At 44.2% G+C, this 22022-nt stretch overlaps 1 protein-coding gene across 2 annotated transcripts in view; it reads left to right on the plus strand.

The window, feature by feature from the left end:
- Positions 1-1047: 1047 nt before the first annotated feature.
- GPR158 (G protein-coupled receptor 158) overlaps positions 1048-22022 on the plus strand; it is a 210063-nt gene continuing 189088 nt past the window's right edge. For both annotated transcript variants that reach the window (XM_056337775.1, XM_056337776.1), the window contains exons 1-2: positions 1048-2578; positions 17323-17428. In XM_056337775.1, the coding sequence (XP_056193750.1) occupies positions 1707-2578; positions 17323-17428 (978 nt within the window). In that variant the 5' untranslated portion in view covers positions 1048-1706. The remainder of the gene's footprint in view (positions 2579-17322; positions 17429-22022) is intronic.

The raw sequence follows: 22022 nt of genomic DNA on the forward strand, positions 1-22022 counted from the left end.
GCATTTGTGTTTTTCCAAGGGTGGCTTCAGTGGAGCAGGAGGAAAGCTAGGTGATCAGCCGGCTCCACACAGGTGCTCTGCAGGTCAGCATTGAAAGCCACGGGATTAAGGGCTTAGTTTTGAAGACAGCAGTAGGAATTAGCCTCTTGGAGTTAAAACACCAAGGAAAAAAAGGAGGAAAGATTATGGCCACAGAAGTACGATCAGCCAGCCACTGTGGCTGAAGGGAGAGGGAAGTGGCCCAGCACCCGTGAGGGTGGGAGCACCCCGTGTGATGGGGCACACGTGAGGCAAGGGCGACGCGTGGGACGAGGATCCCAGGAACGCAGCGGAGCCCACAGACGATGCGGGCATCTCGGCCGTGGGTGCACGGGCCACAGGAGGCAAGGCCACCCATTCCGGCCCAAACAGCGAGCGCTCTGCCAAGCGCCTTCCTCCTCCCGCCGAGGCAGCCCGGCCGGCCCCACGCCTGCCCGGGGGCGCGGAGGCGCAGGCCGGTGTCCCCCCGCCACCCACCCCCAGCACGGCTGAGGCAGGAGAGCCTTCCTCACAGCCGCGCAGCGCTGACAGGCGTAGCCCCCGCCCTGCGGATCTAGCTGTAACTGCCTTCCCCCGCAGCGCCGGGCTTCTCCCGTCCCCCCGCGGTGCGGCGGGAGGCGGAGATATTTTTAACGCCCGGCACCCCCCTGCTCCCCTCCGCCCCCGCCGCCGCTGCCCGGCGGTTCCCGCCGGATCGCCCCCGGAGCGTAGGCGCAGAGCGCAGCGGCGCCGCTCCGCGCCCGGCCAGCAGGTGTCGCTGCCACACTCCCGGGCAAGCCCCGCACACCGGCTGGGGCGCGGCGGAGCGCCCACGGGCCGGTTCCCCGCCCGCGGCCCCTGTCCCTCGGCCGAGGGGAGAGCGGAGCGGCCGCCGGTGCGGGGGGGGGGGGGGGCCGCGTCTGCGCCCCGCGCGGGGCCGGCGGCGGGTGAGGCGAGGTGCCTCGACGCCTCTCGGCGGCGGCAGCACCACCTCCCTCAGTCCCGCACAGCGCCGTCCTCCTGCCCCGTGAATGGCTGCCGGCTGACTGACAGGCGAGGCGGCCACACAGGGCGGCAGCTGCCTGGCGTACACCTATAAGGGCTGGCGGGGAAGGGGTGCCGGCTGGCGAGGGGTTGCCCGCGGCGGAGCCGCCCGGTGAGCAGTTCCCCCGCAGCTGGGGGTCCTCGCTCGGAGAGCCGAGCGCCCGCCCGCCGATCCCCGCAGCGAGTCGCACTCCCGCGCCGCGGCCCCCCCCCCCCCCCCCCCTCTCTCTGGCAGCGGCGCCCGAAGGATGCGGAGCGGCGGAGCGCGGGTGGCGGCGGGGCGCCGCGGGGGGACCCGCCGCTGCGCCGGGCGCGGGCGCCGCCGCCCCTGCGCTTTGCGCTGGGCAGCGGCTCAGTGAGCGCGGTGGCCGCGGCGGGAGGAGGCGCAGGCGGGCTCGCTGCAGTCGCTGCCGTCGCCGGAGGGGCTGGGAGCCGCTCCGCGCCGGCGGCGGGGCTGCGCGACGCCCCGCACTGGGGAGGGCGCGGGCGCCGCCGCCACAGGTGACTCGCGGGCCGGGGGCCGCTTTCCGTCCCGTTGTCGCTCGGCCGCCCCTGCGCGTTCGTGCCCCTGCGCCGCGGCCGCCTGCGCGAAGCCCATCTTCAGCCACTTCGCTGTGCCTGCGCGGCCGGGAGCGCCGGGGGACATGGCTTTGCTCCGGCTCCTTCTTCTCTTGCTTCTCGCCCAGCGGGGGCTCGGTGCCGCCGCCGGCCAAGGGCAGGCGGTGCGCGGCCGGGAGCGGGCTCTCAGAGGGAGGCAGCCTATTTACAACCACATCAAGAGCCGGGAGCCGCCGCCGGCCCCGCGGAGCCGCTCTACGGAGAGCACCATCTTGGCGCAGCGGCTCGCCGAGGAGGTGCCCCAGGACGTGGCCTCGTTCCTCTACACGGGCGACTCCCGGGAGCTGCGGCGTGCCAACTGCTCCGGGCGGTACGAGCTGGCCAGCCTCGCCGGCAAGTCGCGCTTCACCTCGCACCCTTCCCTGCACGGGGCCCTGGACACCCTCACCCACGCCACCAACTTCCTCAACATGATCCTCCAGAGCAATAAGTCGCGGGAGCAGAACTTGCAGGAGGACCTGGAGTGGTACCGCGCCTTGATCAGGAGCCTCCTGGAGGGGGACCCCAACATCTCCAGGGCAGCTATCACTTTCAGCGCGGAGCCTTTCTCCTCCACCCCCCAGGTTTTCCTCCAGGCCAGCCGGCATGAGAGCCAGGTCCTCCTGCAGGACTTGTCCTCTTCGGCTCACCGCCTAGCCAACGCCTCTGTGGAAACAGAGTGGTTCCACGGCTTGAAGCGCAAGTGGAGGCCTCATCTGCACAGGAAGGTGTTAAACACTGGCCCCAGAACTTTGGAGAACAGCTGGAAGAGGCGGGAGGGCTTCACTGCTGATAAGAGCCACATCAGGTGGTCCTCGCCATACCTGGAGTGTGAGAATGGGAATTACAAACCCGGCTGGCTGGTGACTCTCTCGGCAGCTTTCTATGGGCTGCGGCCAAACCTGCTCCCCGAGTTCAGGTAGGAGGGGTGTTGCTCTGCTTGCTTTCTGCCAAGAAGCGGGTAGGATGGGGTTCTGGTTCTGCCCCCCTCCTAGGAAAGGGTGTGCGGTGTCTCTGGAGTGACCTGATCAACTCTTGCAGGCAGGCTGCTCAGTCACACCGCAGAGCAACCTCAGGCCTTCCTGTGGAGCTCTACCTTCGTGTGCCTTAGGGAGGTGTTACTCGGTAAAAGAATCGCTTTCATCTCTGTCTGTAAGACAGCATTTGCTTTACCTGCTCCCAGCGAAACAGGTGTGCGTGTGGGTTATGCTCCTGGTGTATTTCTGGTGGGGAGAGGGGAGCAGCTGTTGCCAGGTGTAGGTTATTTCTGACTGCAACTGGAAGATGTTTACTGAGGTGTTGTTTCTTACTACGCTGCATAATTAAACCTTGCTTGACCCCAGCTGTGCTTTTAACCAACTGGGCATACAACATTGTTACGCTGGTGAACTGTGATTTCTGGTCTCCAGAGCACATCATCCACTGTGGGGTGCTCGAGCCTGGTCAGCGGTCAGTACGTTTGTAGGTAAATAAGCGTGTGTGACTGCAGTTCTGTCACAGTGCATGTGGCAACATCCTGAACTGGCAGTAGAAAAGCTTTCCTTAGGATGCCTCCCGGTTTATAGCTGTGTAGCTGATACCTGGCATATGGAAAGAATTGCTGACTTCTTATTGCTGTTAACCCCAGGACTCTTGCAACTAGGCTGTGACTAGCAGAGAGGGGGCTGTAAAAAGGCCTGCTCCTGTGTCTTTGTGTTTGACAGCAAAGAGGGATTTGCTCAAAGAATGAGAGCAGCCTGTGGGGTACAGGATGCCAGATTTCCTCACAGCGCTTCTGTGGTGAAGCTCATGGGTAACAGTATCCTTTGGGGAAGGCCCACTGCCCAGAAGCAGCTGGCATTTCTCTAGGGGTGAGAGGAGCACAGAATTTGCTTTGTGCTGCAAATCAGTAGTGGGTAAAGATAAAAGACAAGAACATAGTAGGCACCAGAGAGATCTTGTTGCACCTCAGTAGTGAGGCAGTAGTGTCTGTGAACGCTGGTTTTCTTGGCTTAGTCTGAAATCCAGTGGGATCAAACGGGTGTGAATGCAGTCATGCATCCTTGGGGAAAAAGTCTGTTGAATAGAGAGTGGCTGCTTATTTCCCTATTGAATTACCTTTTGCTCTGAAATTTTCACTTAGGGGGTTGGTAGGCTTAAGGTAAAATGAGCTGATCTGCAGGCTGGCTGTTGCTGAATTCCTCTCAAGACTAAAACCCAAGAATAGCTCTACTGCAGTGGTCTTCTGGACCCTAGCAAGGGGTCCAGAAAAGTTCAGGAAACTTCTCCATAGGTCATTGAAATACAGTATTTCACACTTCAGGATGAACTTCAGGATGCAGGTGAAAGCTTATGCAGGCTGTGATACTCTCTTGTTGGGGGTAGAGGTTCACATAACCTGAAAAACCACCAGGCTGGGAGTGGGATGGCAGCCACTAACCACCTATCTGAGAATTTAGATCTTGATATAAAGCTTAATCCAACGGAGCTCAGTCGTGACTTCAGTGAAGAGAAAAAACATGCCTTTTAAACAAGAGAGTCTAAAGCTTCAATCTCAGGTCTGTGCCAAGATGCTGTAATGCCAGGAAGCATCTTGGTGGTGTAGGTTTCTGCTGTGGTAGCGCTGGTGTGCATAACGCACCAGGTCCATTTTGGGGTAACCCTGGCCAACCAAGGCAACCAGTAGAGGTCCTCCTGGGTGCAGTACAAAACGCTGCCTTCATTTCCTTATCTTCCCAGTCTCTATTTACCATGTGGGTGTCATATCAGTTGAAGAAATGGAATAAACTGTTGTAACTGATACTTTAAAGGGCTTCCATTAAGCACATCTAAACTTGGAGAACCTCTTCTTATTTAGAAGATCTTGCAATGGGGTATGCTGTGCAAATTCAAAGTATTTTATTGTTGCTGTACTGAACAGTTAGGACAAAACTAACAAAGTTTTGTTGTATCAACACTAGAGATGAGTTGGTAAGCATTTCTAAGGAAGTGGGTCAGTATGTTTTTGGTAACTATATAAGGAAACAAGTGTAAGAAATACATATATATATCTATATGCACATAATCTGGCAAGGCTAAATGATAGTTCTTTGTTCCTAGGTTGAGATATGTTACATGAAAGATGGACTTCTAAGAAAAGCTTATTATTTGGGATACTGAAAAAGTAACTCTGCAACTACATAGGAAATAGTATAAGCAAAATATACTTCGCCCAAGACTTGTGGGAATGTCTTAATATTTGCACAGTATTTTATATATTTGATAGGCAAACAGCCTCAATGAGAATTCTTAAGAAATGGTTTAAAGTACAAGCATGTAATATAAAAATGTAAAAACTGATGTAGTTATTAGAACATTAGTATTAATTATTAAAGGTGCCTCTTGAAATAAGCTTTATTTCCCCTCACTGTCTGTCTTTGAGTGACACAATGGTTTCAATTCCTGTTTAAGGCCTGTGTGGTAAAAAGCATCATGTATTAACCTCCATCTTTTGAGAAAACTACCTTGGTTTTCCCAACAAAGTGCCTCTGAACCATCTGTTAGGAACATGTAAATGGATCAGTTTACATGCTCTTTCTATTTAATAGACTGGTGTGAGGTCACTGATGGTAATTTAGTGCATGCCCCTTTAGTGTTCTTCTAACAGTTTATGTACCTTTGTCTTTGCCGACATTAGGTTTATGGCATGGTACATTAGGTTAGGAGACCTTCAGAACATGTTATCTCCATGGAGTTCTTTCAGATTGCAGAAAGAAAAGCCGTTGCTACTGCTGCTTGATATCTCTTCTGTTGCAGCATAACAGATGGGTATGTCATGTGGTGTAGCAATGGGAAGAGTTTAATGAAGGCAATACTAATAACTCCTACTGGTTATGTTCAATACATGCTACTACTGCAATCTTGTTGTCAATGATGTTCTGAAAGTGCAGCAAAAACACAAAAAGCTTTGTTGTTGTCTTGAAGGGTTAGAGTGCCTCCTGCCAGAGGAAGCAAGTGTTCCAGGCAGGGACGCTCTTGCAAGCAGCTTGCTATCTGTCTTTAATTTTGCCTCCTGCCCTCTCCCCCCCTTCCCAAGAGATGACAGCCAAACTGTCCAAAGGAAGACCAAGGAAGGTGAGAGAATACGGTTGTCTTAAGTTGTCTTGTCAAGGCTAGCATTGTAGACCAATACTGAGATGAAGCGGAGAAACCAAGGACAACTTGATTGTTCTGTTAAACTCACCAGAAGCTGTCCAGGCCCAGTAGGACCACATTAGCCCAGCACAGTGCTAAGCTAGTGGTCCTGACTGTCAAGCCTCTTAGCAGTGCTTGCTGGTGGTTTTTTTTGTCTGCATTCACTGGTCTTTGGTCCACCCAAAGTGCAGGGAGAGAATGTTACCACCTGCTTACAAAATACAGTGTAGGCTTTCATTCAGGAAGGAGGATCCATGAGACTAGGAGTAATTGCTTAGTGATATTAACCATTCCCTTCTCCTTCTGTAAAAAGTCTAAATTGATGAAGTTTGCAGCTAGAATTCACTAATGTGCCCAATCACTTTACAACTCTAGTACTGGCGAGGGTAGAGCGCGATAGCATTTGTCGCTGATCTTCTGTGACTCTCCTCTGCTACTTCCTATTATGTGATGAGACTGAACCATATTCCATGCCACATGGTGATCTGTTTGCAGCCCTACTGTGGAAGTGGAAAGGTGTGAGAAGCTGCATGTTGTGAGTACAGTTCCTTCTCTAAAACTGCTTACTTGGCTCCTGGAGAGGAAATGGGAGGTTTTCATTGCTTCAGCAGCCTACAAGGCCGGTGAGGAGGATCACTGCTTGATCTAGAAGAAAGACATGCTACTAGGAACATACAACTTTAAAAAAAAAAAAAAAAAGTCTTCCTGAGTGACTGTTGGCACAAGCCAACTTAGTGTCATCGGTTAACCAATGTCCATCTTGAAGTAGGTGGGTTTCCCTCTTGACTCACCAGTCCACTGGCATACCAGGCCTAATGGTTGGTTAGTGTCTTCTGATTTCTGATCTAAATTTATTCACAGTCAGCTCTTATTCATTTATTGCTGTTCCAGAACTGCCTTATATCTGAAATAGCACTCTTCACTGATGTTTACTGCCCTGACCTATTTATAGGCAGCACTCCCTTCTTCAACTTTGTTTACTAGACTACACAAATCAGCTTTCTTTAGTCTCCTGTTATAAGCTCTATTGCTATATTCCCTCTTTTCAAGTCTTGTTCCAGTATTTCTTGAATGTGGGTAGTCAGATTCATGTGCAGTGTTTCAGCTTTGTGCAATGACATCAGCTATCCCCAAACTCTGATGAATGAATTGCTGCTTTTGCAGTTCAAAATGTTCTTGTGTGCTGTTCTCGGTTTTTTTAATGTTGTGTTGTAATATGCCAACATTTTGGGAACTGGTCATCGCTCTTGCACTGTTCCACCTAGGAGGTCAGAATATCTCTAGGATACAGGGGCATTTTTCCTCTCCCACTGTGTTCCAGCAAGGCCAGGTAGTTTTTTCACCAAAGCTAGGGCAGTATTTGCAATCTTTTTTTAAGGACTGTTGGGAGAATGCAATGAAATAATGGCTGTTTTGGCAGAGGTACACAATCAGCAAGCTGAGTAAGTTTTTTTTTGTTGTTGTTGTGTGGTTTGTGTTTATTATTTTGAATGATGGTGTTATGGAGCATTTGCTGATAACTTCATTCTGAAGTTTGGCTGAATTCAGTGTTACCTCTTAATATTTTTTTGTCTTCCTGACATTTGCTACTTCTCTCTTAATTAATGGAAAAGTATTCCTTGGTGCAAAGATTAATCTTTATTGCATAGCTAAATTTAGCTTTTTCTTCCCTAAAGGCAGTGTAATGTAGTTATTTCCACTGTACTATTAACAATGACTCAGACCACTCCAGTGTTAGGTCATAATGAGGCTCTTATTTGCCTTCAATAATGTTTCCTTAACTTAAACCATGGAGGTAGAAGTATATATGACAAATAAGTAATTTCTTGTGGAATATATGTGATTCATCTTCTGCTAAATATTTCACAACTATTAAATTGTTTGGTAAAATAACCATAAATGTAGATGCAAGAAAAGAGATTGTAAAAACAAGTAACTTTTTTCGTTAATTTCTTCCTTTAGGCCCCTTTTTATTTTCTCCCTTAGTTTCTCTTTAGTCTCAGTGCTGAACTAAGAAATAAAATGTATTTAAACTGTTTAGGAGGCTTTTGATTTTTTTTTTTGTGCCATGATACATTAGTTGTATAATCCTGAAAATATTTTAAAATCGTGAGGCTAACATTTTTTTCTGTAACACACCCTGGCCTATATAATGTGATTGAAGGTGTGGGTGGCTTTAGAACAGGCTTTAAAGATGAAAAGGAATAACTTATTTCCTAGAAGTTCTGAAAGTCTGGATTTATATTCCTGAAAAGAAGTGAGAACAAAGAAACATCTTCCTATGACTTACGGCCGGCTTATAGAAACCCCCAGTATGCTTTAAGTATTCTCTAGACAATCAGTTAAGTCTCTGCCTCTTTTGTACGAGGTCATGGATGAGGGTAGAAAACTGGATGGTGATGAAAGAAAAGAAATAATAAATAGGGATTTCTTTTCTTAGAAACATGATTCAGCTCTCTTCACTATTGGAGAAACAGAAGTGGGTCTTAAAAGAAAGAAGTTAAATATGGCCAGGGGAGGACTGAAACACTTGCTGCATTCGTGTCCACAATTATGTAGCGCATGTTGAGTTGCAATAAAAGGAATTGGCTTTTGGGGTCAAACTGCAGTTTCCCCTCCTCTGTTCTCCCGCTTGGGCAAGGCTTCCAGCACAGCAGGTTATCAAAGCTCTTTTGAGGAGAATGGACATGTGACAGTCCCTGCTGTCTCAGATTCAGCTCCAGGACTGTCACCTTATATTCTCTCTGCTCATGAACCTGGGCTGAGATAGAGAAATGTTCCTAAAGGTGACAACAAAAACACTGCTGTGTTAGGTCAGGTGAAAGGCTTACCTGGCTCGCTCTCCAAAAGCAGCTTCTCGCAAGTACTTACGGGAAAATGTAAGAGCGGTGGATGTGCATGGTTCTCCTATCTTTGTTATATCCCATTACAGATAATAAGTGATAATAAGTAATAATAATTAATAATAATAAAATCAGAGTCTATTCTATCTAAAGAAGTGTTAATAGTATGAATTAAATTGACCTCCTTGATTCTAATTCACTTTTTAACCCATTTTTGTCTTCTGCAATGTAGTTCGGCATGGATTTCATAATTATGAACAGCTTGAAGAAAAGAGACAACTTCTGTTTTTAAATCTGTTCCACGAATCTAAATTCATTGGGAGATCCCAGATTCTTGTGATTAAAAAAAACCACACCAAAACACTGTGGAAAGAGTTCATTCATCTTCTCTATGTCAGTCAGATTTAGCTGTGGGTTATACTAAGTATTTTTATCACCGCCAAACTTTGTCACTGGTCATCCATTTGTGGTCATCTGGGAATGTGTTGAACAAAGAAGGGATAGTTGTGGTGCCCAGCTTGTTAACCTCCCTGCACGTGAAAGCTGACTTTTGTCATGTTGATACTATCAGGAATGGCTCAAAGGTTGGAGCCTTCCTGGCTCTAAAGTGTGCAGTGGTAAAAATAGTTTTCTGCAAAGGCTGTCTCTACTCTGAGCAAGTTTTCTATCTTGATTGTCTGTTGGCCTTACAGATTTTACTTAAGGCTTCGTTTTTCTCAGATATTTGAAAAGTTTTTAATTAGTAGAGCCTATGCTTTTAACATGCTGCTTCTAAAAATGTCTCTTCATTTTTGTCTTACACTTTTGTAGTTTTGCATGTTCCTTGCCCAGATCTATGCCTCTCCATTTTTTTTTTTTTTGTAAAATGTTGGCTTCCACTTTTCAGTTTTAAAACTACCTTTAAATAAATCTTCAGGGTCAGAAAACTGGGTATAGTTAAGCCGAGGCCACCTCTCCTGTGTAGGATCCTGCTAATTAAAAACTTCTTGTTCCCAGTGTCTTTTCTTAAATCTTATATTCTTTTATATATATCTATCTTCTATACTGTTCCTTGAGGCCCTTTATTTCTACCTGTCTCTTTGACCCCATGTATAGTAGTGAGAGCACTAAAAAAAATATGAATACTGGTTTCCTACCGAATAGCTTGAATTTGACTCCACTGTAAGGTGATGCTTTGTTGACTGAGTTGGATGCTAGCAGCTACTTGAACATCATTGAGAAAAAATAATATCACCCCTCAAAGTACTTGGGAAGCTCTCTGACTAAACTGCAAGGAAGTCCCTAGAGAGATGACACTGCATGCCATAAATCTGAAGGCTGATTTAAATCTGAAATAATTCTTCAGATGACAGAGGATTCAGCTTCAAGTATGCTGCCCTTGTAGTACTGCCTCAAATGGCCTGGAGGGGTGTTCTGTGCAGGTGAACCCTAATTCATGTGCCCACACTACTATACCTTGCTCTTCAGTTAAGTTTATTTTTAGTGAAAGCTGGTTCTCCTGTCAAAATGTGTGCTGAAAAGCAGCAGTCATGCTGTGGCTGAGGTATTAGGTGAGTTTGTCTCTGTCCTAGCTATAAGAAATCAGCAGTAACTCTGTGACCAGGTCAAAATCATGTTGTATGTAATGTCCCAGTAACCTTTTGTGAATCTGCCTGGATATGCAGAGGTAATGGTTTCAAAAATGTCTAAGTGATGCTTGATCCTAAACCTCAACTCTCAAAAGCAACTTGAACCTGCAGAAGCTGCTGATTGCCAGTAAGACTTATGGCTGAAAGTCACTTTTGAATTTGACACCAGGATTATTTTTGGATGCTCAGTTGATGGTACACTAAAGGAGCTTCAGGTGTCAGGTGCTATGCACTGTTTGAAAATTAGTATTCTTGAGAGTGTCAGGCTCCAAAATGAGAAAGGCCAGAAAATATATCTGCCCTGAAAACATTTGCTGTTCTGATTACATTCATCTAGAGGTATGGGCATTTGCAGATTTGGGATGGCTGTAGAGAATTTTTCTTACCTCCTCATTTTGTGGTAAGGAGTAATTATGAAGGGCAGCGTGTAGGGGTGAATGAATATGGCAGCAAGGATCTAGGCAGGTATTTGGATTTGGGGGCTGTATGCTTCAGCATGTGATAACTATGCCTTATGCCTTTTTCATGGCTGCCTGCAATGCTTACAGGTACAAAAATAAGCATACAAACTTAGAAGACAAACTTTGAATGCCTGTTTAGCTCGGCTGTGATGACCTCTGGGCCAAAAAGCTTCTGAAGATCTATAAGACAAAGATACTGTTTATCGCTATCTAAAAGTTGACAGGCTATTATTTTGTGCATTTCTGGCTTAAGCTGGCTGGGAGAAAGCAAACACGTTCCTTCTACATTTTTTAGGATGTAACAGTACAGGCAAAAAAAATTCTTCTGTAAATACAGGTTTTATAACATGTTGTTACAATGAAATATTATAACTACTGAAACTATCAAGAATAGCTAGTAGGTTGGGAAAATAAGCTTAAATCAATTTCTGGCACAGATTTCAAGGCAAACAGCATGCCAACAAACAGTGCTACTGGAAATTAAGACAGATGTGAAAGCCTCTTAAATAAAACCTCTGACCTGACAGAAAATCCTTCATGACATCATTCTTCAATGATTATCTATTATGTACAATTCAGCTGATTCTTTCTTAACTACATGTTAAACACGAATGTGATACCCTTAAGTATCTTTTTCCGTGTTAAGGACTGTAAAGTTGTGGCAGAAGACATATTTATTGTTAAAGGAGATTAACAAAATATACTTACTTGCCAGATGGCCCACAATTACTAGTAATATTGTTACTAACTCTCCACTGTGGCTTGGGTTCAGCCAGGCAGCACTGTCAGTGTGGATGAATGTGTTATGCTGATAATCTGAGTCTGCTCTTATACTGTTAATATTTGTCTTGATTGCTTCTATCAAGATTGCAGAGCTGCAGTTATTCCCAGTTAGTTCAATAAATATAACAGGTAGTTGGTCCATATACATTCTAGGAGGATGTGTTTTCCCGTATGTTCCATTTTCTGAATGTTGAATCAAAAATAACTGGAAATGTGGGTGGCTAAACAGACTGTGCCAGCTCCTGTATTAATCACAGATGAATTTCAGAAATATATCACATATTGGTGTACTCTATGTATAATAATGGTGGGGTACAAGTCTGAGGCGGTGTTTTACTTGGGGTGCGTTGCCATTTTGAATGCAGTAGAAGTTTTGTGCTACCATCATGCTTTCTGTAAATGCCACATGCATGCTTAAAAAAAACCCTTTTCTTTTGAAAGTAAGGTATCCTCAGGTAGTAGCAGACCCTGTTACTATATCATCAGAACTGCGATGTTGCCATGAAGCATGAACATATATTGCAGAGGTCTAGTGAAAAAAGAATAATGTGCACCACAGGGGGCAAAAATGGAAAGTGTATGGTAGATATTAACTGTCAGGAGAGGTTGCTTTCATATGCCTGCCTCTGGGCTTTACTGTAGTTTTTCCTTCCTGTTTTCACTGCAGAAATTCATAAAGCTCTGAGAAAAGGAAAAAACAGAACAACTTAATCGTATCAGAAGTTGAGGCTGTGCTACAGAAGAGCTACAGACAGGAGAAGAGTGTAGGTAGAGATGTATTGAATTCATGAAGACTGGGTTTTGTGAAAGGCAAACGTTCTAAAAAGCTTTAGCATGAGAAGCAAAGGGAAGACACAGTTTTAAAAGGAAGAATTTTGTAGTGTTTCTGGAAGAAGTATTGTGAAAACATTTTGAAATTAGATAATTTTCAGGCCTTTGTGGCATAACAAGGAGCTTCTGACAAAACTCAAGAGTAAAATGAAAGTGCACAACAGGTGGAAGCAGGGTCAGGTAACCTGTGATGAATATGGAGGCATGGTCTGAGCATGATTGATACAAGATGCTCGTGTTCACAGAAACAGTGTGGCCAGCAGGACAAGGGCAGTGATTGTCCCCCTGTACTTTGAACACTGTATTCGAGTTGCAGTCTCAGTAGTGCCGTTTTGGGCCCCTCACTGCAAGGCAGATATTGAGGTGCTGGGGTGTTCAGAGAAGGGGAACGGAGCTGGTGAAGGGTCTAGAGAACAAGTCATATGAGGAGCAGCTAAGGGAATGGGGGTTGTTTAGCTTTGAGAAAAAGAGCCTCAGGGGAGACCTTGATCGCTCTCTACAACTGCCTGAAAGGAGCTTGTAGGCAGGTGGGTGTTGGTCTCTCCTCCCATGTTAGAAATGATAGGACCAGAGGAAATGGCCTCAAGTTGCGCCATGGTGGTTTAGGTTGGATGTTAGGAAAAATTTCTTCACCAAGTGGTTTATCCAGTGTTTGAACTGGCTGTCCAAGGAAATGGTTGTGTGACCATCCCTGGAAGTATTTAAAAGATGTGTAGATGTGGTGCTTGGGGACGTGGTTTAGTGGTGGACTTGGCAGCGTTAGGTTAATGGTTGGACTTGGTGGTCTTAAAGGTCTTTTCCAACCTAAATGATTCTATGCATGGAGTCAGGGAAACCAAAGCCCATATGGGGCTGAATCTGGTGGGAGGGACATGAAGGGCAACAAAAATACGCTGGAAGCAAAACTGGGACTAGGGAGAATGTGGGCCAGCTGCTCAATGAGGCAGTGGACTTTGTGACGAAGGACGTGGAAAGGGCAAGACTTAATGTTTTCTGAGAAACACAGGCTGATCAGCCTCATCTTAGTCCCTGGGAAGGTGATGGAGCAGATCTTCCTGGAAACTACTTCTGAAACACATGGAGAAGAATGTGATTAGGAGTAGTCAGCATGGGTTTATGAAGGGGAAATAGTGTTTAATCAACCCAATAACCTCCTGTGTGTAGTGACGAGTTCAGCTGGAGGTCAGTCAATATTAATATACCCCAAGGGCTGATAGTGTAGCCAATTCTGTTTAACACTTTCATTTGGTGGCCTGGACAGTAGAGTAGGGTGTGCTTTTAGCAAGTCTGCAGATGATAAAAATCCGGAGGAGTGGCTGAGAGACCAGATAGTTGTTTTGTCATTCAGGGGGACTAAAACAGGCTGGAGAAACAAACAAATGAGAACCCTGTGAAGTTCATCAAAGGGAAATGCCAAGTACTGCACCTATGGAGGAATAACCCCATGTATCGGTACAGGCTGGGGGCTTAATGGCTGGAAAGCAGCTTTGTAGAAAAGGTCTGGAGGGTCCTGGTGGGCACCAGTTTGACATGGTGGTTTTTTATGATTTAACAGTACAGGCAAAAAAATTCTTCTGTAAATATAGGTTTTACAACATACAACACACTCAGAGCGTGCTTGTGGCAAAGATGACTGACAGCCTTCTGGGTTGTGAGAGGAAGAGTGTCGCCAGTGGCTTGAGCGAGGTGGTCCTTCCTCTTCACCCAGCCTGATGGGGCCCCATCAGGAGGGCTGTGTCCACTTCTGGGCTCTGCAGAATGAGACATAGATGTGCTGGAGTGAGCTTAGTGAAGGCCACAGAGATGATGAAAGGTTGGAGAATCTGAAAGAGAAGGGCTGAGTGAGCTGGGATGATTCAGCCTGGAGAAGAAAAGGCTCCAGGAGGATCTTACACATGTGTGAATACCTGATGGAAAAAACCATAAAGGAGGTAGGGCCAGACTTTTCTCAGGGGTAGTCAGTGAAAGGGCAGAAAATACAACAGGCACAAATTGAAATGCAAAAAAACTACGTTTAATCATCAGAGAAGCTTTTTTTTTTTGACAGTGTGAGGGTGGTCAGACACTAGATCAGTTTTCCCAGTGGTGGTGAAGTCTCCCTTGAGGTATTAAAAAACCCAGCTAAACTGAGCCTGCTCTAAGCAGGTGGTTGGACTGGATGATCACAAGAGGCTTCTTTCAATGACAGTTGCTGTATGAATCTATGATTTTCATATCTGTTTTGAACAAAATAATTGTAACAAATGGTTTTCAAAGGATACAAGTAACTTAATTATGATGTGAAAAACCTGGAAGTACATTTCCTTTCTTTCCGGTACATGGCTCTGAGCATTAGGATGCTATCCTGCTTTTCTGCCTCTTGGCCCACTAAAACATGCCACTAATTCTTCAAATTGCAGTGTGTCTGGTACAAGGCCATACTCAAATGCTTACTTAGTGTGTTTACTGTCCCCAGTTCCTCTGGCTTGTATGTGTTGTCTTTCTCACAAGTAAACTCTAGTTAAGTTTTCTCTTGAAAATGTTTATATCTCTTTGTACTGACACTGTGCTTCTTCAGGGTGTGCTCATGATACTGCAAGCAAAATCTTAAGGTGCTCTTCCTCTCCTAGGAGCGATTGTTTACCCTTAATTTGCAATCTGTCCCTCTTTGTGGAAGCATTTGTAAAGGGAAAGGGGAGTTTTCTTTCCTACCAGTTAAAAACAAAATGTCCACAAGGGAAAAGCTTTCCATGAAACGGAAATAGACCTGCTTCCCTAAGGTGCTTGAGAGTCTCCCAGGTGAATCTCTTGCAGTCCTAATAAGGGTGAATCATCACTTTTTTTAGTACTATATAAACTGATTTCTGTAATGTAGTTGGAATCATGTTAATGTTTGAGAGACCTTTGCCAAGGTGCCTGGTGTATAACATGAACTAGGAAAGCAAGGAGTAGTGTTGATCCTGGTCCTGCTACCTGCTTTGTGCCTGTATGCAGCCATGGTGAGATTATTTACTTGCAGAACATCTCCTGTCCCCAGTCCACATGCTAATATTTATGCTCAGAAAGGTCCGGAAAGTATTAGAAACTTACCTGGTGGGATCTGCATGTGACCAGATGAGGAATTAGTTACCTCTGCCTATGAGTATCTGAGACAGATACCTTGTTATCAGGTTAAGATAAGCTTGTAATCCACTGACATCAGCATCTTATAAGGAGTTAGTCTGGACAGGATGGCAGGTTTTCCCTTGAAGTCAGAGGTCACCTGGGACACGGAAGAAGCGGTTAATTGGGGTGGAAGTGTAGTTTTAGCAGTCCCTGGAGAGACTGTTCTTCAAGTGCAGAAAGGCACAAAGCTGTAAATTAAAAATACTTCTGAATATTCTAGAAGCTTGGTGTATGCTATTTCAAATTGAACTTGGTGGAGCCAGCACTTAAATATTTCAGGTAATTTCTAAGTGTGCCCACCATTATATTGTTTAGATTCTAGGCAGGAGGCAGAGGGTAATGAAGTGCACCTGTGCTGTCTGACTTCCTGCATAATTGCTTAATGCATTCTTCATTGGATCACTTAAACGATATGCTTGTGTTTCTGCAATGACTGTATAGCATGTCTGAGGATGAATGTCCAAACATAGCTGCTATGGTCACTTTGCACTTGGCTATACTGGGGTCAGGTATGAGGGAGCAGTATTGTCCTAGTTTGGATCAAGCTCACTCTTACGCCTGTTCTGATTTTGTTCATAAGTAGCCTCTCAAATATATGGCTCTGTAGGAATTATGATGATGGTGATGTACTGAGCTTTAATTAAAGAGGCAGCATGCTTTGAGGTGGGTAAGGTGTTTGTGAGATAGAGGTTGGGCTGCACCTTTGGCAGTCCACAGCCTGATGAGGGGATGATGGTGTTTGTAGTCACGGAAGTTCAGACTGTGGAAATAAATCTTTTTTTTCTGAAGTGGCTGGAATATTTGACTTAAAAAGGAATGGTACCCTAGATTTAAGACATCAGTACAGAGTATTCTGTTACAAGTGAGTCTGTGTAATGATCTAACTACCAGAAGTTGCATACTGACATTTTTGCTAAGTCCAGACAGCAGTGAAGCAGTCACAGATACATGCTCTCACAAGATGATGCTATAAATGTTCTCCATCCAAAGTAGTTCTGGAGGTTATTTTAGAGAGAATAAGGAAATCTTAGAAGGGTTTTTGTAAGGCACACAACTACAGTCTTGGAGCTTTTTTTCATTTGGTGATTTCAGAGTTATTTATAAAATAGTGTTAACTTTGTTATCAAGTGGTTAGCTTTTCATTCAAAAAACATTTCTGAGGAAACAGATGATGAAAACTCGAGTGTTCTTGGCATAGCACTAATGCAGTTCTGACAGTCCTTGAAGACCTGTGTGTTGTATCTGGTATTATACCAGCACCAGCTGGCAGAGGTGGGGGAGAGGGGTGTTTGGGTGTCTGCTGGAGGAGAGGCCTGAGGCCAGGCTGTCCCTGGGGAGGGTACAGAAAAAGACTTTTGCCAGTTGTTGCAAATAATGTTCCCTGGAGCATAAGTGAGGGTGTCGCTGCTGGGCTTTGGGGTTAGGTGTGGCACCTGCTAATATATTCAGTGTTGGACAGGGAGGTTGCTGGCCTTGGGAAAAAGTAGTGCAGATCCTCCACTGTATCGTAGTTCTTCGTGTTGTAAAATGTGAAGGGCGTTAAATTGTTTGAGTGTATAACTTATTCTTACCTGCCGCAATATGCTTCGTCAGTGTGTGAGATTTACTGAGCTTTTGTTGTAATCTCAGTAAGGTCTAATGTGAGAATGTGTCTCTGCCATCATGGCTTTAGGAACACAAAACTGACCCGTTTTCAGACTTTTCATCAAATCCTATATTTAGAAGAAAGATGTAGTTCCACTTTGCAGGCTACAGCATCATAAAGAGGTTTAACCTGTTTCTGTAGTCACTGTGTTGAAGGCTGGTTTTCTCTGTTTTCAGAGGCGTTGTCAAAGTTGACATCAATCTGCAGAAGGTGGACATTGACCAGTGTTCGAGTGAGGGGTGGTTCTCGGGGACGCACCGGTGTCATCTCAACAATTCTGAGGTATGTCTGTCCCTAAGGGACTGAGCTACACTTCAATAACAAGTCTTTCCCCTATGAATAATTTTCTGTAGTATAAATGCTATCTGTTTTAAAGACTTTAAATGTGGTTTGTAAGCTGAAAAAATCTTTCTGTGCAAGTTAATAGTCAGCAGAAGTTAAGTTATTGTGCAGAAATAACAGCTATAAACAAAATATATTACCAGTGAAATGATTTATGAAGTTCTGCTTGCAAGTCAAACAATTAGTTAACACTCAAAATCGACTTCTAATGTCAGTGTCACTTTTGACTGGACAGCCTTGCAAAATACAGATAAAGTAGCTCAAAAGCTACTAATAATTATTCAGAAAAACATGGGCTCTTGGTAGAATGATACAGAATAACAGGCAAGAATTGGATACTGTGATTCTTAACAGAAATGCCAAGGTTTTGACAGAGCTGACTAAATGTTTCTGTTCAGCTCCTTCCTGCTTCCCCTTTCTTTTGAAGGTCTGTGCCTGGCTCCGTCTGTTAGCATATGGTAGATCATTCAGCCTGGCCAGTCATATATGTTCAATGAAACTTTAAAACAAAATACATTCAGTGATTATTTTTTTTTGTTATGGCATATGTTGTTGTTTTCAGAGGCACCCTTTTGTTTTCTGTGGGAGTAGGTACCTCATGCACTTTGTGCTTTCAAAAAGGGCGATTAAAATGTAGGGAAAGTTGACTTGTCTACTGGAAGTCAGGAGGTGTTTACCAAATTAGTTATAAAATGCCAATTTATCAAAGTCAAATCTAAATTTAGGGAAAGAGTTGGTTTTGATGAATTCATCTGCTAACATTCTTGAGCAAGAAAAACTCAGAATTTTTGTATACATCCTTTCTGGTATTTTTCATTTGCAGTTTTTTTCCTTAAACTTGAAATGAGAAATCAAGTAGTCTTTGATAAAGACTAATTTCAAATGGAAATATTTTTCCATTTGCAAAAATATTTTAAGTACTTTTTGACTTCTGAATTCAAGGGAATGCTTTAATATCTTGTTTCTTCCTGGAAGAAATAGTTTCCCATGAGATCTGATAAACATCTTTTTAAATATATGCTAGTTATCCTGAATGTGATTATATATTTTGGCAAGTTCTCCTCCTTTTCTTAATGTCTTATGAGCAAAATTGTCAGCAGAGGAGTGGGATTGTAAGTTGTATCTCGTCCTGCAACTAAGAAGAAAAGGGAGGAAAAAACCCCTATGAGAAGGCTTAAGAAAAACCAAGGCAAGAGTGAAATGGAGAAAATGAAGAAAGCTCAATGGTGGGCTTTAATGCACCTTTGGTTCGGTTCAAAGCCCGTTGCTGTAATGGGCTGTAATAACTTTTTTTTTTCTCTAATCATGCTCTGTATTCTTAGGAAGCCAGAAGATGAGTCAAACCAAACCAGATATAATCCCACAGTTACACTCCTTTCCAACTCTTAAGTCCTTAAGCGTGTCCTGGAGAGAACAATGCAAAAAGCTACTCTCTCTGGAAGAATCTGTTGAAGAAGGGAGGGAAATAAAAGGATTTTTTTCACTCTTCACAATTCATTTTCACAGGAGTAAAAAGTAGTTTCTGTTTCTCTGTAGAATTCACTCTGATTATAGAAAGGGGTTTTCTTCATGAATACGACATTCAGTAAAATCTACCTTCCATTTTATTATTGCACATGAGGCAAGCAGACTGCTTTAGGGAACTGAGTGCAGAATGAAATTCTGCGTGAAAGAACGTTAAGGGTTACAGAAGATTTTCTATGACTTGCAAACCCCATTTTAATTCCATAGTTTTTAGTGTCTCAGTGGGTAAACTGGAAAAATCTCACTTCTATGATTTGGTCTCTTACTGTGCATGGGAAACCAAGGTGGCTGTTGTGGGTCACTGATGCAGAGACAGTTTTTTCACCAACTTTGAGCCAGAACTGGGTTCTTGGCATTCTGGGCTTCCCGCTGTTGCTGAGAGGGTAGTGGACATTTCCTGTCTGCTGAAGGAGACCATAACATTTCTTCTACTTAAAATGTACATTATAGATTGGTTCTTCATGTTGGGGTTCTGGGGTGTGTTGTTGTAAAGCTTTCTGTCCTCAAGCAAGCTTCTTTGCAGAGCTTTTATTTACCGGACTGACTTGCACTGTTTTTACTTTGTTTTTTTCTGTCCCTGTTTATTCTGCATAGTGTTTTCCTTGTTTTTTAGGGCTAACAAACTGCTCTACATGGTTTGCAATAATACTTCTTTTTTGTACAACACTTCTGCTACTGTTGAGTCCAACCTCATATATCAGTACAAAACCAGAGCTGCTTTGTGCTGTTTTGACAATAGGAGGCACTACATTTACTGATGTTACAAAGGAGGTTGTCATTTTTTTTTTTACTGGACAGTTGCATGTTTTTGTTTTAGTATGCCTACTGTGATGCTGTAGTCCATAAGTGAGTTCTTATGATGCAAAAAGGAATTAAAATATACATTATAGGGCAGAAGATCTTTAATGAGGGGTGCTGTGTATGTGAGTGGCTTGTGTTCACACCCTAAGGTGTTAAAAACATGGGCAAGGAGATTAATGCCACTTCATGAATGGCTTTTCAACAAAAACCTGCCGGCTGTTCTTCCATCTCCATGGCACTTAGTAGAGTGTTAAATCAACAAGACTTTCATGGCTAACAAGGATATATAGGTAATACAAACCTCCCCCAAAATGAAACTTGCAAAACAGGGAGTGTCTTTCCTTATTGCACCTAAAGAGGATGTGACTCCTCGCTCAGTAACAGTGGCCCTGGGTATGGGAAGTTGCTGGGAACAATCTATAGAGAAACTTTCTCTTCTTTTACCCTATAGTCACCACTTCAGAGAGTTCAGTCTGATGAGGACTTCTTTCTTTACAAGCAGGTCCCATATGCTGCTTTTAACGCTTTGTTAAAACAGAGGTCTCTGGATTTTCCTTCCTCTCTAGTTTTGTTAGATGACGTGAGTATTTAGTGCAGCATAGCCTTTCCACAGACTGGTAAGCCTTTGCCATAGTGAATTTCTGATTTGGTTCTGAAAATCTGTTTACTGTATAGCCCATACTACATGGCTGGGCTGCCAGTGCCATTCAATCTTAAGGCATAAAGATCAGTATTTCAGAGATAGAATTCCTCTCTTCCCTAATACTATGAAAATATAGCAAGTGACAGAGAAGGGAAAGGGAGTGTCTTAGGGAATGGACAAGAGGAGAAAAAAAGCCAAAACGATGGGTTACTAAAATGCTTCTTTTCTTTGTCTTATTTTAGTTAATTTTATAGTGGCTGGAATCTACTAGACAATTGCAGACAAATTTTCCTACTTTCTGTGCTGTCCTGAAGTGTTTACCTTCTAAATAAGTATCAATGGAAAGGAGGGAGACGGAGGTGCACTACAGCGCATGTAAACATGTAGTAAACCAGCGGTCCATATGTGGTAGACAGGAAGAGGGAAGGAATGGATGGGACCCATCTTCTACCAGAAAACAAACAGGTTGTTGTTGAAAGTACTGTATTGCCCTCATGTGCTGTGGCACAGAGTCACTAGGAGATGATGCTAACCATGACATTGGGATTTGGCTTTGGGAGGTGTCAAGTAACCTGATGATGTGATGAAATAGTTGTAGTGCTAGTCCTTGCTTGAAAGAAAAATAGTGTGTGATTGGGAAATTAAGGAATATTACAACTCAAGTACACAAAATGCTTAAACATAATATTCTTCCTTTAACTGCCGTCTGTCACTAGATTTAGGTGTGCCTCAGAAGGTGGATTGGTGACTTAAATATCCTGATTTGTGCATGGTGCCCTCAAACTGAGTACAAAACAAAAGCAAGTGCTGGGTACTCTAGATTCCCCGCTTTTAAATTGACTACCTAAACTCCTAATATATAGTAATATTTTTCCTGATTTGTTCTTTTGTGCATGGAACCCACGGATCCCTGATTTCATAGCAGCCTAGATGAACTAGGAGAAGAGTGCCCTCCTACAACCTCAGTATGAATGGAAAATGCCCAGTCTAATTAGGCAGGAAGTTAGGTGAGACATTACACAGGAAAGCCAAATGGCAGCAGTGGCTAAAGCCTATTTCAATTGTGAACATTTTTTCCTCTTTTTAATTGTATCAGCCAAAAAGAGGCTGATGGCCAGGTGTTATCTTGTTGACCTAAGTTAAGAAGGGACAACTCACAGTGAAGTGTGGAGCTACATTTTCCTTCCTGCCCTCTACCTTGATGCACAAATAGGGAACAGTTTCCCCCAAAAATATGTGGGCAAGAGATTTGGATTCTGTGGGACTGCAACAGATGAGGTGGGTAATATCTGCAGGGTTAGAAATAATTAAAATTAATTGGGTAGAGACCAAAATGATGCAAGTAATTCTGGAGTTAACAAACACAGGAAAAAAATAGTTACCCAGGAATGTCTTTACTTTTTTTTTTACTGAAGTAATGTCATTATACAGGCAAGGCTGGTTGTGGGGGTAAGAAAACATGCCTTTTTACCCTTTTGAAACCTTTGAAGATTCTTCTTTTAATGTGTTAGATTCCCTCCCCATAGATGCTGTTAGCAGCTGCTGGCACTTTTAGTAACAACTTTA

This window comes from Falco biarmicus, chromosome 4 (genome assembly GCF_023638135.1).
Source record: "Falco biarmicus isolate bFalBia1 chromosome 4, bFalBia1.pri, whole genome shotgun sequence".
Classification (NCBI taxonomy): Eukaryota; Metazoa; Chordata; class Aves; order Falconiformes; family Falconidae; genus Falco; species Falco biarmicus.